Source organism: Phragmites australis, chromosome 10, assembly GCF_958298935.1.
Source record: "Phragmites australis chromosome 10, lpPhrAust1.1, whole genome shotgun sequence".
In the NCBI taxonomy this organism is placed as follows: Eukaryota; Viridiplantae; Streptophyta; class Magnoliopsida; order Poales; family Poaceae; genus Phragmites; species Phragmites australis.
In genome coordinates, this window is record NC_084930.1 from 22,968,212 (window position 1) to 22,986,552 (window position 18,341).

Consider the following 18,341-nt stretch of genomic DNA (forward strand, 5'->3'; position numbering starts at 1 on the left):
GCACACAAGCAACCCCTAGTGCACGTTGGAGCTCCACAAAGGATATGCTCCCGGTGGCTAAGTCTCTTTTGGTCACAACTCTTGAGATACCAAGTCACCAAGATAAAGCCTCAAGAACGATGAGCCACTAAGCCACCAAGGCGAGGTCTCACCACTAACCTCTCTTCTAGTCATTTGAACGTCATCTTCACTTCAGAGCTTTAGTCACAAAGACAAGGGTCTACGCGTCCCCACACAATCCTCTTGTCGCCGCTCCACACCAAGTCGGAGGTTCAACAAGTTACTGGCAAGTCACAAAGACTCGTGTCGGCGTACTTCTCGGGTACACTTTTGGATCACTCCTTGATCCACACTGTAGGTTGCAACACCTAGCAACTCTTCTCTCTAGACCTATAAGCACTAATCACTCACTAATGATGTGCTTAATCATCTTGGATTAACACTTTATGCTCTTGGATGGCTTAGATGTCTTCTTAGGTGTACAAGGGTTTCTCTAGACTCCAGCAACTTCAAATGAATGAATGGAAGGGTATTATAGCCTCAACCCCGTGAACTAGCTTCCCAACGGCTCACATATTCTGTGAACACCGGATGATTTGGTGTTAACAGAGGTACAAGCACCGGATCATCCGGTGTGTACATTCTTAGAAACTTGCCGTTAGAACTCCACTCAGAGTTCTTCTGACCATCAGAAACTTGTCGTTAGAACTCCACTCAGAGTTCTTCTGACCATTGGATTGTCCGATGTAATCTTCAATCCATCACCGGACTAGCCGATGTGTACACTTGAGCCTTCTCATCTTCGACAACCTCTGTGTAAATTGCTCTGGTGTTCATCCACATAGTATCACCAGACAATCCGGTGAGTTATAGTCGTCTGCACCGTGACACAAGTCACAAAATGGTCTGGTGTGATATCCATCTCATCACCGGATCATCCAGTGCCTTATAATCCATTTCCTCCGATAATACCAAGCTTCTGTTAAATAGTCTGGTGATAACTCCTTTAAGTCACCGAACAATCCGGTCAGTTCAACTCAGATTTTCTCCAGAAAAACAATCCTTCTGTTAAATAGTCTGGTGTATGCATCCTTCAGATCACCGGACAATCCGGTGCATGTAACTTCAAATTTCTTTGAAAAATGACTCTTCAGTTAAATACTCCAGTGCAAAATTCCTCCCATCACCAGACAATCCGGTGAGGTCAATTTCTTTAGGACTTTTCCCAATTCAATCAAACTTTATCCCAGCTGCGATGGCTTCTTGATGTATTGCATCCATGAAACCTACTAATATATATTCTTGACAAACATGTTAGTCCCAATGACTATATTTTATTAATCACTAAAATCACAATCATTGCCTAATAGGGCCATTTTTGCTACAATCTCCCCCTTTTTGGTGATTGATGACAACACAACCAAAGTAAGAGGCAAATGATACCAATTTAGACCAATTAAGAGAATACATGATTTCAAAAGTTCATAAGGCCATATCTCTTTGCTTGGATGCATGGTAAGAACAAATTATGATACTAATTGTAAGGCAATCATGTTCTTACCAATTTATACTCCTATTTTTGCTACAATCTCCCATCTTTTTATATCTCCCTTAATCAACCCATGAAAGAGCTTCTTCATCTCCTTTGTCAACCCAAGATGCATCCCCTTTGTCAACAATCTACTCGAGATAGTTCTTGCTCCTTGCTTTGGTCTCAAAATTCTCCCCCTTTATCAATAATCTCAAAAAGGCTACAAACACATGTTGAACTCAAGGGAAAGCTTTAGAGCATTTGGGAGAGAGTTTCATAAAATATGATCCATATGAATGATACTACTTAAGATATGAGGTAGTGATACCAATTGAAAAGATATACCAATTGAAAAAATAAGATGCATTGATACCAATTACAAAAGACAAACAAGGATCACAAATCATGAAACTCACATGACATAATCTAAACTCCCCCTATATGTGTGCATTCATATGATGAGAATAAAACATATGCACAACTAGACAATATGATAAGATAGGAAGTTTAAGACATATCATGCATGGATGTAGCTTAAATGTAGAAAATGAATTGACAATGATACCAATTGAATCTTTTAGGCATTGCATACCTCTGGGGACTTGTTGATCACTTCATGTGACTACAAAAGATATCACTTGAAACACATATTAGTCTCAAAATCACAACCCATAAGATATACTCCCTCTAAAAGTGTGCATACAAGTGTTGAATACTTGTAAGAGATATGCACTTACTATTGATAACAATGGAAAATTTATCCAATGGATTGGTTCATGGCACATAAGGAATACTAATTGAAGAGCTAGTGATTATCAACTGAAGGACTAGTGCCATAAAAGAAACCTACAACTAATAAAGCATGTAGGTTTCTCATAGGAGAGAGAGAGAGAGAGAGAGAGAGAGAGAGAGAGAGAGAGAGAGAGAGAGAAATACAAGCAACCTACCATATAAAAACCTACACTAAGCATTGCAATGAAGCGAATTAACCACATGCAATCCTAGGCAAGGCAAAGATACCAATTGAAAACATTTTATATCTAGTACCTTTCACCTTTGGATGGGGATTTGGGTATATGATGATCAATGCGTCCAATCTTGTACACTTAATCTTGTGTGCCAAGTCTCCAAATCCCCGAAGACCTGTGGATTTTAAGTCTTCTTTGGAACCCAAACCGATTGAGACCCTTTCATATTGGTGAAGACTTCCTTCGACACCCAAATAGGTTGGTTCCACCCCTGATCCTTTCTCCCAACCATGTGTGCAACCACTTTGCTATTGTTCTTTTTCTTGAGCTTGTAGCGGTATATATAGATGGCCCTCTCAATGTTTTCAACATCGAAGATCCCGAGTCCAGAGCCAATCTCAGAGAAATGCATTTAACTTTAGTTTTAGTTATCTAGACTAGTTTAGGATAGTTTAGACAATCTAATCAGACTGCGAAGCTCTAATTAGATTGGGTTCAGAGTTAGAACTGCTGCCATCAAGGTATGCTACGATGGTGATTGCATCTTATGCTTTATGAAGTATCAATAGCTTTTATATTAAAGATCTACAATCATATATTATTTTGGTCCTGATTATCATATGTGTTCTTTATCCTTTGTCTAGTTCATGACTAGAAGATTAGCGGGTAGATATAATCATGGTGATTATATCTATTAGTTGAAAATAGCATGGTAGTTAAGGTATGAGCTAAGCTAGGTAAACTTGACACACGATGGTCATTCTCAAGGTCATATTCAACGAATAACTGAGGATGTGTATACACTACCTATGTGCACCCTGGTGAGGCAAACCACAAGGGCTTAGTAGGTGATAATCGAATGGAATTAATGGGTTTAAAGAAGCTAATTGTATATTATGCAGTGATATCTTTATTCTATGAACCATAATTATTTGCTACTAAGATAGTACTTATTGTATATCTAGCTAAGGCTTGGATATCTTTATGTTCTGTAATAATTGTGTTTAAATACAATCATAACCGTCAATAATCTTAGCCTTCTAAGCAATTGCTTTAATGAATAGAATCAATTTGTTAGTTTAAAGTAAACCTCTATCTAGTTTGCGTGTTGAAATAGTTCATTGTATGAAACCCAAAACGACACTTATTTTGGATGGGAGGGAGTAATACTCTTGGTGAAAATGCTATTTACAAGATGACATCATCGCAGAAGGTGAAAATGCTATTTACAGATGAAAATGCTATTTACGGCCAGAATTGAATTTCAGAACAATTATTAAAAATCATCTGCTATTACTCCTGCATTATCAGAAGATATATTGGAAGAACTAATGCACACTAAATTGGGTGGTATTTGGTGATGAATGCACAAAATTCTTTCATGCAATGGCAACAAAGTCCTATAGGAGAAAGACAGTGTCACAACTAAATGCACACTAAATTGGGTGCTCTCATCAGAATCTAGATTGTCTCATTGAGCCTTTTACCAAGGAGGAAATTGATGCCATTGTCAAACACATGCCTTCTGATAAAGCATCTGGCCCGGATGGATTCAATGGGCTTTTCATAAAAAAGTGATGGGATATCATCAAAGAGGATTTCTATAATCTATGTCAAGATTTTTATGATGTGAAAATCAGTCTAGAGAGCATCAACAATTCCTTTATTGTCCTAGTGCCCAAGATGCATAATCCTAAAACAGTGAATGACTTCAGACCCCTTTCCCTCCTCAATTGCAGTCTCAAGTTGTTGACAAAAATTTTCTCTAATAGATTACAAAGACTGATCTTACAACTGATCCACATTAATCAATATGGCTTCAACAAATCAAGGTCAATTCAAGATTGCCTGGCTTGGCCTTTTGAATTTATTCACTAATGTCACTAATCGAAAAGAGAGATTATCATTTTAAATCTAGATTTTGCCGAAGCTTTTGATATTGTTGAGCACAGTGCCATCTTGCAAGTTATGCAACATATGGGCTTCTCTATAAAATGGTTATAGTGGATTACTAACGTTCTGAGCACTGGCACTTCAAGTGTTCTGTTAAATGGAGTACCTGGCAAGAAATTTCACTGCAAAAGGAGGGTGAGAACAAGGAGATCCACTATCTCCTCTTCTATCTGTCATTGCAGCTGACTTACTGCAAAGCATTGTGAACAAGGCATTTAGGCAGGATCTGCTAAAAGCTCCAATACCTCAGCCAAGTGAAGTGGACTTTCCAATTGTTCAATATGCAGATGATACTCTAGTGATTATGCAGGCTGACGCTCCATTGCTCTTTCACGTTAAGGCTTTACTACACTCTTTCTCGGAGTCAGCAAGGTTGAAGGTGAATTATCATAAGTCTCTCATGATCCCTATAAACGTGCCTGAAGATAAAAATCAGAGGCTCGCTTTGACCTTTGGCTGCACAGTAGGCTCACTTCCTTTCACATATCTTGGTCTTCCCATGGGAACAACAAAGCCAAGAATGCAAAGCTTAACACGTATCATGGCCATGGTGGAAAAGGAGATTAACTCTGACAACAACTCTTCTCTCGTATCCTAGGATACTGGAAGTAGTCAACACCTCCTTATCATCGCTGCCAACATATGCTATGTGCACTTTGAAATTGCCAGCTCGGGTCATTGAATATATAGATAACACACGAAAGCACTATTTGTGGAGGGGAAATGTTATTAATAAGAAAAGTGGCAATCTTACAGCATGGAACAAAGTGTGCCTGCCAAAACAGAAAGGTGCCCTTGGAGTCGTCAATATTAGGTTGAAGAATGATGCCCTTCTTTTGAAGCATTTGCACAAATTCTATCAAAAGGAAAACATCCCATGGGTTCATCTTATATGGCACAAATATTACCAATCAGAAGTTCCACATGCATCTAGAGAGGTTGGACCTTTCTAGTGGAAAGATGTCTTAAGACTAAATGTCATCTACCAAGGTATTGCTCGATGTGAAGTGGGTGCAGGAAACAAAGTTCTATTTTGGCAAGATGTCTGGCTCAATGAACCCATGCAACAGAAATTCCCTTGACTACACTCTTTTGTAAAGGATGATAGACTCTCTATTAAAGTTGTGCTTGATAAGGATGACATCATTTCATTATTTAATATTCCCCTCACACTACAATCTTATGACGAGCTGGACAGCCTCCTATAGGAGTTGCAACAGGTACATTTAGATAGTCGGCAACATGACAATCAGTTCTTCCTATGGGGCAATCAGACATATTCCACGAGTAAATTTTATACCCTAGTCTATCAACACTTAAGTCCACCCAAGCCTTTCCTCTAGATATGGGAGTCTATATGCATTCCTCGAATCAATTTTTTTTCTTGGCTTTTGCTCATGGACAGACTCAATACAAGAAGTATCCTGAGAAGAAAATTTTTTGGTACATCGGACTACAACTGTGTGCTATGTTTTTGCAGAACTGAAAAAACAAGAGACCATCTCTTCTTTCATTGCCCTTTTACAGGAGATGCTAGCATGCCTTGGGCATAGAATGGTGCTCACATTGTGACATCAGCATCAAGATCCTTTGGGGCAAACAAAGATTCTATTTTCAATTCTTTATGGAAGTTTTCATGATAGCATCTTGGGAGATTTGGAAACAAACAAATGGTCTCATGTTTGAGAATGTGACTCTTTCCCACAACCACTAGCTCTTGAAGTTCAGGGAAATAGCTTAGATCTAGTTCATGTAAAACATGTAATTCGGCCTTCTATTGTCTCTTTGTTAGACTCTTGTTTAGGTTTGCTTTTTAGGTAAGGTCTTCTTAACTAATGTAATCTGTACCTCTAACCCGCTCTAACCCTTAATAGAAAATTTGCACTATGGGTATTTTTCCTACAGTTTTGTGTAAAAAAACATATTTGATTCTGGGAGCGACCTTGCCAAACTGTGCTGCATATAGGACCAACCCAGAGGAGACTAAGGAATTTCAGTCGACAAGTCCAAGACCTTTCAGCGGGTACATACGAGAAAGCCTTAGTCCTTGTGTTGTTCCTATTCTTTTTCCTAAGAAAGATGGTAGTTTGCGTATGTGTGTTGATTGTAGAGCCATCAATAATATTACCATAAGATATCAACATCCTATCCCTAGGCTAGATGACATGCCTGATGAGTTGAGTGGTTCTATAATTTTCACTAAAATTGATTTGCAAAGTGGATATCACCAGAATAGAATGAAACTTAGACATGAATGGAAAACTGCATTTAAAACTAAGTTTGGCTTGTATGAGTGGTTAGTAATGCCTTTTGGTTAACTAATGCACCTAGTACTTTCATGCGATTGATGAACAAATTTTTATGTGCTTTCATTGGAAGATCAGTGGTGGTTCATTTTGATGATATTTTGATTTACAGCAAATCACATGAACTCCACTTTGATCATTTACGTGTTGTTTTTAAGGCTTTGAGATATGCATATTTGTTCAGTAACCTCAAAAAGTGCACCTTTTGCATGGATCGAGCCTCTTTTCTTAGCTATGTTGTTACTTCACAGGGGACAGAGGTGGATGGGGCAAAAATCAAAGCCATAAAGAGCTAGCCAACCCATGAGACTGTCACACAGGTGACAAGCTTTCATGATCTTGTGGGATTCTATCGATGTTTTGTGTGGGATTTCACCACCATTGCTACCCATTGAACGAATTGACAAAGAAATGTGTAGTTTTCAAATGGGGACCTACACAAGAAAAAATATTTAAGTTGTTGACAGAGAATCTCACCCATGCTCAATTGCTACAACTCCCAGATTATGGTATGACTTTTGAGCTAAAAAGTGATGCTAGCGGGATTTGAATTGGATGTGTGCTTATTAAAGAAGGTTGTTTATGTTGCTTATTCAATGAGAAATTTAGTGGACCAAGTCTGAATTATTTTACCTATGATAAAGAATTCTATACTTTAATTTGTGTAATTGAAACTTAACAACATTATCTATGGCCAAAAAAATTGTTATACATTCTGATAATGAATCGTTGCAACATTATTAGAAGTAATGCTAAACTGAGGTGACATGCTAAATGGGTAGAAAATATTGAGTCATTTTCATATGTCACAAAACATAAGAAAAGAAAGGACAATGATATTGTTAATGCGCTTTCTAGGTGTTATACCGTGTTTATCAAGTTGATCATAATATTTTTGGTTTAGAGACCATTAAGAACTTATATGATGCTGATTTAGACTTTAAAGAAGTAATTGAACATTGTAAAGAAGGGAACATGGAATAAATATGTGTTGAATGATGGTTTGCTTTATTGTGCTAACAAGTTATGCATTTCATCTAACTCCGTTCGTCTTTTGTTGTTACAGGAGGCGCATAGTGGAGGATTGATGACACATTTTGAAGCAAAGAAGACTAAAGATGCGTTGGTATCCCATTTCTTTTGACAAAAGATAAGACGCCATGTCGAACACTACGTTTCTCGGTACACTACTTGCAATAAAGCTAAGTCTCGCTTAAATCCACATGGTTTTTACATGCCTCTTCATGTTCCTAGTGTACAATGGGAGGATATTTCTATGGATTTTATTTTAGGTTTGCCTAGAACAAAGAAGGGGAGGGATAGTATATTTATAGTTGTGGATCGATTTTCTAAAATGGCATATTTTATACCTTGTCACAAGAGCGATGATGCTACAAATATAGTTGATTTGTTTTTTAGCAAAATCGTTCGACTACATGAAGTGCCTAATACTATCATTTATGATTGTGACGCAAAGTTTTTGAGCCACTTTTGGAGATCACTTTGTAACAAATTTGGAATAAAGCTGATGTTTTCTACTACATGTCTTCCCCAAACTAATAGACAAACAGAGATCGTCAACCGCACATTATCGACATTGTTGTGGGCTATTTTAAAGAATAATTTGAATATGTGGGAAGAGTGTTTACCGCATATTGAATTTGCTTACAACAGGTTGGTAGAATCCACTTCCAATGTAAGTTCATTTCAGGTAATGTATGGACTTAATCCCCGTGCTCCTATTGATTTACTACCTTTGCCTACTTCTGGAAGACTTAATTTTGATGTCAAGAAATATGCTGAATTTATTCTCAAGCTGCATGAGACAACTAAAAGGAATATAAAGAGCATGACTGAAAAGTATAGGATTGTTGGAAGTAAAGGTAGGAAAGAAATATTTGACCTGGGTGATTTAGTTTGGCTGTATTTGTGAAAACATAGGTTTCCAGAATTAAGAAAATCAAAGTTGATGCCTAGAGCTGATGGTCCATTTAAGATACTTGAGAAACTAAATGACAATGCATACAAATTGGACCTACCTGCAGATTTTGCATTGAGACCCATGTTTAACATTTCAGATTTAAAGTCCTACTTGGGAGAAGAAGATGAACTAGAGTCAAGGACGACTCCAATTCAAGAGGGGGAGGATGATGTGGACATCACTCTTTCAGATACATGCAATGTTACTCCTTAAGAGATACAAGTACCAATTACAAGAGCACGTGCACAACAATTAAACCACCAAATGAACTTGTTCCTCGTTGTTCATACTTTCTTAGATGGGTTGCTACTAAATTCTTTTGATGTTTTATTGCTTAGGAATATGGGAGAAGCATCTCAAGCTTGTTTGTACGTCATCACTTGAAGGTCAGGTCTACTCGCACACCAAGTCAAGTCCTAGTCGAACTTCAAAGTTTACTAGAAGTCTAGTGGGACTCAAGCTCAAGGTCGAGTCCCAAGACACCACGTCAATTAAACGGACATAATTTTTACATACGGAGTCCAATTGAGACCTTTCCAATGGATCTAGTATCAACTATAGATTCTTATAGTTTAGTCAGAGTTGATGAAATAAGTGCTATGTTACCGTTGTGGGCCTTGTCAGGTCTTATAAGCGTGTCGTGGTCGGAGTCCAGGATGTGTGCGTCTCTTTCTATGGCTTAGGTTTGTGGAACCCCAGCTCATGTATTTCATTGGTAATTAGCAATATTCAGATTGCATCTACCTATTCTTGCTTGTATTCTCGATTCACTTGCAGGAAAAGCCTTCTTTATAAGGTCAACCATGTATTGACGTGGTTGATAACCATGAAGTAGTGGTGTAGTGGTTACGAGGGTTTCGATCTATTCTGATCGGAGCCTTTGGATCATCAATATCGAAAGTCCACCAATCGACTTATCATATTACCTTTGGAAGATCTGGCATACTCCCATCACGGAGCTCTCTTGCACTTCTTCTCCTCTTAATGGGTCTTCATTTTGTGTTCCACTGTGATAGCCATGTTTACTAGCTTGTTGAAGTCGATGAACTCAAGAGCTGCAAGTCTATCTTTCATCTTGCAGGACAGCCCATTTATGAAGTGATCTTGTTTCTTGACATCGATGTTGACTTCCTTAGGGGAATATTGGACCAAATAGTTGAACTCTTGACCGTAGTCCATCATGAACTTGCCCCTTTGTTTAAGATCCACGAATTCTCACCTCTTGATATCCATCACACATGTAGGGATGTGATAGGTGTGAAAAGCTTCACGGAACTCTGTCCAAGACATGCGATGATTGACCCGTTGCATGGTGAGGAAGTTCGTCCACTATGCCCCAGCTGCTCCTTGAAATTGGTCCGCAGCATAGAGGGTCCTCTCATGATCCTCAAACCAAATAAGAGCAAGCTTTTATTCAATGGTACAAAGCCAGTCATCATCATCGAGGAGGTCCTCAGCTCAAGTGAAGATGAGCAAATGAGTACGAAGAAAATCGGAGTAGTCATCATGATGATTTGCTCCACCTCCACCATGAGGAGCCGTATTTTGCACCAAAGCTTAGAGGAGTTGGGTTTGGTCTTGATGATTCTGCTCAATTGGCATCAGTAGCTCCGCCATGGTCGGTGCCGGGGGTGGGTCCCATTCACCTGAGCTTTCTGAGTCATCATTCCCGAGATGGTTACGGGTCCTCATATTATCATCCATCCAAAGTTTGTGATGAAAAGTATGTAACATAGATAAGGAATTCCGGATAGCAAGGGGGGATGAATATAATGACATGGATGTGTATGGAAGAATCATTCTAACACAATAGATATGCATGCACAAGGAAAAACATGAAGATGCTTATGACCCTAATTGATATGTCACTCACATTTCGACAATCATTACAAAACCTAATAAGCCTTACATCATCACCTGTAGGGCATAATATATTAGAGTAGTCGTTCTACGAGCTTACATCCACTGAACTATTTCCTAACTCCTATTCCATAAGTTTGACTAGCTTCACTAATCGGTCCAACTTCCTTAACGTGGAAGACATGCTCACATGCATATATCCATCCTCAACCCATGAAAGAATGAGGCAAGTTAGAGAGCAAATTTTCTCCAATTTTAATGGTTCAACATCAAGACGAGAATAGCTCTAGGATAGAGGAGGAATAAAATAGAGCAACCATACTAAATTTTGAGTTTTAGCTTGAAATTAATTAATAAAGTTATCAACTTTTTAATTTAAAGTTATCAACTTTTTAATTACCCACTTACTAACTAAGCTATGGTTAACTCTATCAACCTTAGCTCTAATACCATGTTGTCAGACCCGTCCAAGTCACACTCAGCTTAATCGATAGTGACATCTGTCTATAAAGATAAGAGCTAGCAGACACCCATCATTTGACGTGTTGAGCACTAACAATTATCTAAAAACATCCATCACAATCACTATTTGATTAAAATAAGAGTAACTCTAGCAGTCCCTGTCAGGACCCCGAACCCGGGTTCCCCTGTACCTCCTGTATCAGTCCCTGGATCAAGTAGCTGATACGCACAGAATTCAACAGAATGATATCAAATACATACTTCGAATACAAATAAGTAAAATAAATACCTGAAAAGAGAAAAGATGGTCTGGTGGAGAAGAATCCACAGCAGACCAGCCAGGCAGAAGAGCCTACAGCGCAGCGGAGCGAAACGGCGATGCAACCCAATGCCACAGGCAACTCGGGTGCGGACACGACCTTAGACTTCTTCTCTTCGAATTCATCTGGATTGAGGTTGATCTCCAACTCAACAATCTGAAAGCAACAAGACTGAGTACGGAAGGTACTCAACAAGTCCTATACTACTTCAAAAGGGTTGATAGATGCATAATGAATATTTCAAGGACAAGGCTTTACGGCATAGTTTTAAGCGTAAAGCAGGTTTTATGCAGGTATCCAGTTATATTCTCCATTGTTAACCTTTTTGAAATAAATGTAACAAAGCTTTTGAAAACAAAGGCAGGCATCTTCTGTTGGTACTGAGTATCACCTCAAGTCCCCAACGCAATAGAAGGTAACCTGATAACAAAGCTTTCAAAACGGTTTAGAAGTAAAACGGATCAGGCAACTTCTGTTGGTACTGAGTATCACCTCAAGTCCCCAACGCATTAGAAGGTGACCTGATAGCAAAACTGTCGAAATAGTTTTAAAAACCAAAACCAAGGTAACAAGTTGTATCTGGGGGTTTTCAGTCCTGGGAGGGGCTATACCTCACTCCGCAGTCCTTTTTATCACATCTGGTGTACCTCTAGTACCACACAGCTTCTGGCGGATCGAGCCAGGAACCACATCACACGGACATCTAGTCCACACACTCACACATCAAGACGCACGCACCCGGAGTCTATTCAAGTGAGGTCAATGCTTTGCATGTCCATGACCGTGGACACGGCTATTCGAATAGGTTTACACTCTGCAGAGGTTGTACAGCTTTACCTATACGATATGCTCAGCCTCCAACCGTTGCAAGCGGAGGAGCGAATCATACCGAGACTCTCCAAACACCTTTCCTGCCGGACTTTTCCACGAGACACGCCAAGTTCCAGAGCTGCATGTTCCGAAGGCCAGCCTCCATTTTTAAGCCTAAGCCGGTCCCTGAACCTCCAAACAGCGGGACAGATAGACCCCTGGCTGCTCGTTGCTCTCAGCCTCCTGGTATGATGCCCAACTCAGTCCAGTGAAGGAAAATCAAGTCCTGCCCATACAGGACGTATGGTTGCACGGGGTGACTAAGCATGACGGCGCAAGACTCGGTCCTTAAGCGGCCGGGCTAGGCATCTTCATGGGCAATGAATACCATCATGTAACTCAAGCCCCTATGAGCATCCTCCCCGGAGGACTACTCTACCTGCCCACGCCAAAACAGTTTTCACCCATTTTTACACATCACCTTCCATGTCCCACACGACATCAAGGATTTCACCACAATCACGGAATTCACAACCATCAAGGAATCATGGTATATGAGTTATTGTTGATAATAGCAAATTGGTCTCCAAGAGAAGTGTTTTAAAAGCAATATCTCCGAGGAGACGTATTTTAAAAGCGACATCTCCGAGGAGATGTATTCAATCCTAAGCATGCTAGATATCAAGGTGTCGTCTATTGTTAATATATGTAACAACAGGTATTCCTAGGGTGATATGTATTCTGGATGATAACATGTATGGCATGGCAGTGTTGATAGGGTTAACTACTACAAGTAGTTTGAAAGAAATGCAATATATAGCACATGCGATAATAAGTCCGATTTTAGTTGATCATATATATTATTTGAAAACATAGGTTCAGTATGATCAAGGAAATAGGACTTACCTTCTTGAAGGGTCAATTCAAGATTGGTCTTGTCTCTTGAATTTCCCAGGGTTCTTCTTCATCATTGGATCTTTCCTTCAGTTCCTTCCTCGCGTTCTTGCTTAGAACCTCGACTTCGAGTCTACGCAGATTAACGACAAAAAGCGCACAACGACTAAGCAGTTGAACACCAGAATAAAACCAAATGAAATATCAAAGCGGAAGAAGAACGACGAAGAAAACGACAAAAGCTAAACCTAGCGGAAGACGATCGGCAACTCTAATCAAAACGAAGCTAGTACACAGAGAATAACGGGATAATCTAGCGAAGCTAGGCTAAGCTATTAACCTAGTTGTTTTATCAACTTAAGAGAAAACCTGAACAAATCACGATTAACTAGGTGAACTCTTATTAGATTAACTGTCGAAGGACAACAACTAAAGATTCTACGTGTAGGTGAGTGCACGTGTATCGACATGAATATATGTGTAATACTCATGTCTATATGTATGTGAGTATGTATACATATATACATAAGTATAACTCTAGACAATTATAAGTGCTTAAGTGTGAAGATTAAACACTCTAATTTATAGCACTAAAACATGGTCGTTTAGCAACTAACCTTAATTACCTAGTGTTGTTTAATTGCCACACTAATTAAGTTATACTCTAATGCTATCATAAAAGCATACAAGCAATTAATTAATTAGGCTAATCTATTCTTTGAATCTAATTAATTAATTATCAAAAGGTTATTCAATTAATTAATTACCAATGTTAAATTATTCTATCACATTCTAATGACTAATATCTATTTATCTATCATTTACACGAGTTAATTGATTACCTTAATTGAGCTAAGATTAATTGTAAGCCATCACATGAAATATCACATGAAATAACAATACATTGCAACATTGATTAAAAGATTAATCTAAAACCTACCCTTTAACTCATATGATGATTAACCTACACTTAAGCGAGATTAATATAAGCAACTTAAATATGATTATATCTCAAACACACTTATGGAATTATCTAAACTCGACTTTATTTGTTAAAGGAGAAAATCTAAATCTAGATCAAATGCCGCAATACAAATAATTACCAAACGAGAAAATTAAACGAACTCCAAAATTTACAAGATTTGGCATGGAGGTAGATTATGATTTTAGAGGAACATTGGCGAAAGAATCGCCGAAATCGGAGTTGAATTGGAGGAGATATGGCTATCGGAAGATTTACCGAAAAGATAAATCTGGAAATTAAAAAGGACTACTGTTTCGCGAACTCGGTCTACGGAATTTGTGGACTAGAGTGGGTGTGAGGGTGGTGCACCGTGGACCGGACTTGGATGGACTCGGTTCATGGTCCGTGGACCGGTGTGGGCTGCGGGTGTGCGGTCCACCGTGAACCAGGCCGGTGGACCGGTCCGTGGGCCCACACGGCAGAGAGGGGAGGGCTGAAGGGATAAGGCCTCCCGGCCTTTTTGCCCGAGCGGCTCACAGAGAGAGGTGGAGGGAGGCGAGCGCGGAGGGCGGTCAGCCGGGGAGAAGGGAGAAGGGGAGCGGCCGGGGAGAGAGTAGAAGTCGGCTGGAGAGGAGACGGAGGCGGCGGTGGAACTCACCGGCGACGGCACACGGCGGAGCTGTGCGGCACGCGCCGGTGGAGTTGGTGGCGTCGGAGAGGGAGGAGGAGCCGGAGATGTGAGGCCGGCGGAGAGAGAGGACGCCGGGGGGTTGAGGCTGGAGCTTGCCGGACGGATGGTGGCCGGCCGAGGCAATGTAGGCGGCACCGGAGGAGATGGCGGCACACGCGGGAAACGCAAGAGCGCGGCATAGAGGGCGGCGGCCCGCGTGCGGCAGTGGCCAGGACGGCTTGACGCGACGTGGGCCGAGCGGCGGCTATGCTTGCACGACGATGGCGCGCACAACGGGGAGGGGTGGCCGGCTACGCGGTGGACTGGGCGGTCAGGCTGCGCGGCGCGGCGGCGCGGGTCGGAGGCGGCACGACGCGGCGCGACCAGGAGTGTGGCGCGCACGGCGGCTGAGCTGGGCGGCGGTGCCGAACAGAGGAGGGCAGGGAAAGGAGAGGGGCTCACCGGCATGGGCGGCGCACGCAGGAGGAGGTCATGGCGGCGGAGAGGAACAGCGAAGGCCGGCATGGGACGACGAGCACGTGGGAACTGCAACATGGCGCGAAGAGGAGAGAACGGCGCCGGAGGAGCTCGTGGGCGGCTGTGCTTGTGCTGTGATGTGTATGCCTGCGTGTGTGTATGCTTGCAGGGAGAGGAGAAGCAACGGAGAGCTGCTGCTGTTGTGTTGTGTAGGCTGGAGTGTATGTATGTAGTTGTTCGGTGTGGAGGATGGCTTGCAGGTGAAGGCAAGAGGGAGGAGAGCAAATGGCTGTTGCCATCCAGACGAAAAGATCAGTGAGGGCATGGGGCATGGTGGTGAAAAGATCAGAGGAAGAGAGAGAGAGGAGCATGGGCCTGCCCTGGGTGGCCGACGCAGTGGAAAGATCAGAGGGAGAGAGAGCACAGAGGGAGGGGATGGGCATGAGAAGAACAGAGAGAGAGGGAAAGATCTGAGAGAGGGAGAGATGGTGAGAGATATTTGTGTATTTGAATTGCAAAAGATGTATTAGAATTTGTAAATGAAATGTGTGATAATTCAAATGGATGTATTTGAATTGTATTTGTATTTGCAAGGAATCAATTGAATAGTTTGAATTGGTAATAGGATTTGGAAATATTCAAATTGAGATTGAGTGATTCAATTTGAATGCAATTGAATAGAATTGAGTTGAAATTGCGAATGATTGAACTTGGCATGAATTGAATATAACGCGAATTATTCGAATTGCATGCGGGTACGAAATCGATAATGATTGATGAATCCGGATTTGAGATTGATTAAAAAAAAGAGTAATCGAATTTGGCTTTGAAATGGAGTTTGGCATAATTAAAATAAGGGTATTTGAATTAGGAATAATATTTGAACGGGAAGCATCGGGATTTGGGTAAATCAATGAATTGAGAAATTGAATTGGACTATAACTCGAATGATTCGAATTGCATGTGAATGCAATTCGATTAGGATTTAGATGAATATGGATCGGAGTAAATCAAAATGAGATTCAATTGACATGATTTCAGAATGAGGATTTAAATATGAATTTGGCTCGGAGATATTTGGGATTAAATTCAAATAGGAGTATTTGAATTCAGATCTGAAATTGGATTAGGGAATTGCCAAGATAACTAAAATGGATTCGAATTTGAGAGAACCTCAATATTGAATCGCCACACAATGAACCATAAGAACCAATAAATCAAAATGCATATGATCAATTCAATGCAATGATTAATTTAGAAATCAACTTGATGCTTTCTGGAATACTTAGCCAAAATAATATATTTGAATATATACATACAAGTATATATACATCAAATATACACTTCCTTGGTTTTATACTAGTTTAATAACTAGAAAAAGTTTTAATTTGGAGCAATTTTGCTATATTTTTATATGCTAAAATTCAGGGTGTTACAGTCCCGATATATGCTCAACAAAGCATAATATCATATCATGTACCATTTACAACATAGTTTCATCACAAGATATAAATAGAGTGCAAAGATTAAACTTTTATTACATACCTTATTCATCATACCAGTTTCTACTTAATATCAGAGTTTTCATACACAGTGGATAGTATTAAAAACAAAAGATCAGTGGCGCTATTGCCCAAAAGGCACCACCGAGATTAACTTGATTATACCTCCTCTACTCCTGCCCATCGTCGGCATCGGTAGGTTAGAAATATCCGTACACTAATTAATTGTTACCTGCATCAACTTAAGAGCAGCACCCTGAGTACGAAGGTACTCGCAAGACTTACACAATATGGGTATATACTAGTCCCGACTCCAAGGATAATACATTTGGATGAATAACAAGGAAATGGCTATAGAGTTAAGTTGATTCAGCAAAAAGCACTTTGATCAATATAATGACATGATCAACTATTATTAATCGATAATAACCAAAACCTCCAAGAATGTAAACTTGCTCAACTCAAATAAGCATTAGCATATACTTCTCCTAAATGCCCATATACTTTTCATTTTCCCAACCTAAACGAAATTCTACGATTGATGGGGTATGGCAATTCAAATTGTTCTTACCCCTTACAAAGGAGTGCTTCTTTACCCACACAAATGAGACCATTCAGCTTGTGCAACCTACTAGCTACACAAGGGGGTACCCGTGACAACCTATCACAAATAAGCCCCAACCTATTGGGACATGCACCTCTTGGTGCGGAGGTCAAATAGATCCACTCCCAGAGCAACCTAGATACCTCTACAAACCCGCCAGCCCACAAAACTGTAGACATTCAAGCCAAAGGGTTACATCAACATAAGGTATTCGGCTCATCTTTACCATATTCGGATATGTTGTTAGTACAAAAAAGTACTTAAGCCAACGGCACCAACGATCGGTGCTTAAGTGATGCAAGTGGTCTATGGCATCCAGGTCTCCTCTCCCGAGCTGCCCCTGACACCGCCCACATCTTGTCTCAAACTCTATGATACCTGGGTCTCCTCTCCCGAACTGCCCTAACACTACCCACATCTCATCTCCAATTCACCAACTCATCATCCCAACTTGTCGTTCCTTTAAAACAGTAATCGAAGGCCTAATAGCTCACGAACGATGGATGTACTACCACTCGACTTCTACTGGTGACCTATGAATTGCTATGCATTCCAAACTTCTTTTAAATTAGACATTAACATGGTTATACCCAGGTTACAAGGACGAAGATCATCAATATATCAAGGTAGGGACACATGCATCAAATAGGTTCTACCCGATTCGCGACATCGACTTGCTAAAACATTAATATAGGACTTATAGCATATCTAGCAAATTGACCGACAATTCACTGAAATATAGGAGAAAGACGATAGATGCTTGAGTGGTGCTTCTTGTTCTTCACTCACAACTTCCACTAGTTCGTCCTCGGGCTCAAGCACACGACTCTCCGAAACAATATTTTCTAATTAAAAGAACGATGCATCGCAATGAGTAAGGATGATATGCGATGAGAGATGCTTCATAGTGTAGGACAACAGTGGAGATGCAATGCATCATGTCATGAGTTTTATATTATCAATGATTTTTTAATTTGGTTTATCATTTTACAATTTTCCTGGATGACTTAAGCTTTAAACCAAAGCTTAATCCTAATAG

The 18,341-nt window shown here is 40.2% G+C and overlaps 1 protein-coding gene across 1 annotated transcript; it reads right to left on the bottom strand.

Moving 5' to 3' along the window:
* Positions 1–14,044: 14,044 nt before the first annotated feature.
* On the bottom strand, positions 14,045–15,244 carry LOC133930164 (vegetative cell wall protein gp1-like). Its single transcript, XM_062376847.1, has 2 exons — positions 14,587–15,244; positions 14,045–14,049 (listed from the first exon to the last, which is right to left on the bottom strand). The coding sequence occupies exons 1-2, from the start codon at positions 15,242–15,244 to the stop codon at positions 14,045–14,047; spliced, it is 663 nt and encodes a 220-aa protein (XP_062232831.1).
* Between the last annotated feature and the right edge of the window lie 3,097 nt (positions 15,245–18,341).

Coding starts and splice junctions, on each gene's coding strand:
- LOC133930164 (XM_062376847.1), bottom strand. CDS start 15,244: ATGCCGGCCTTCGCTGTTCCTCTCCGCCGCCATGACCTCCTCCTGCGT.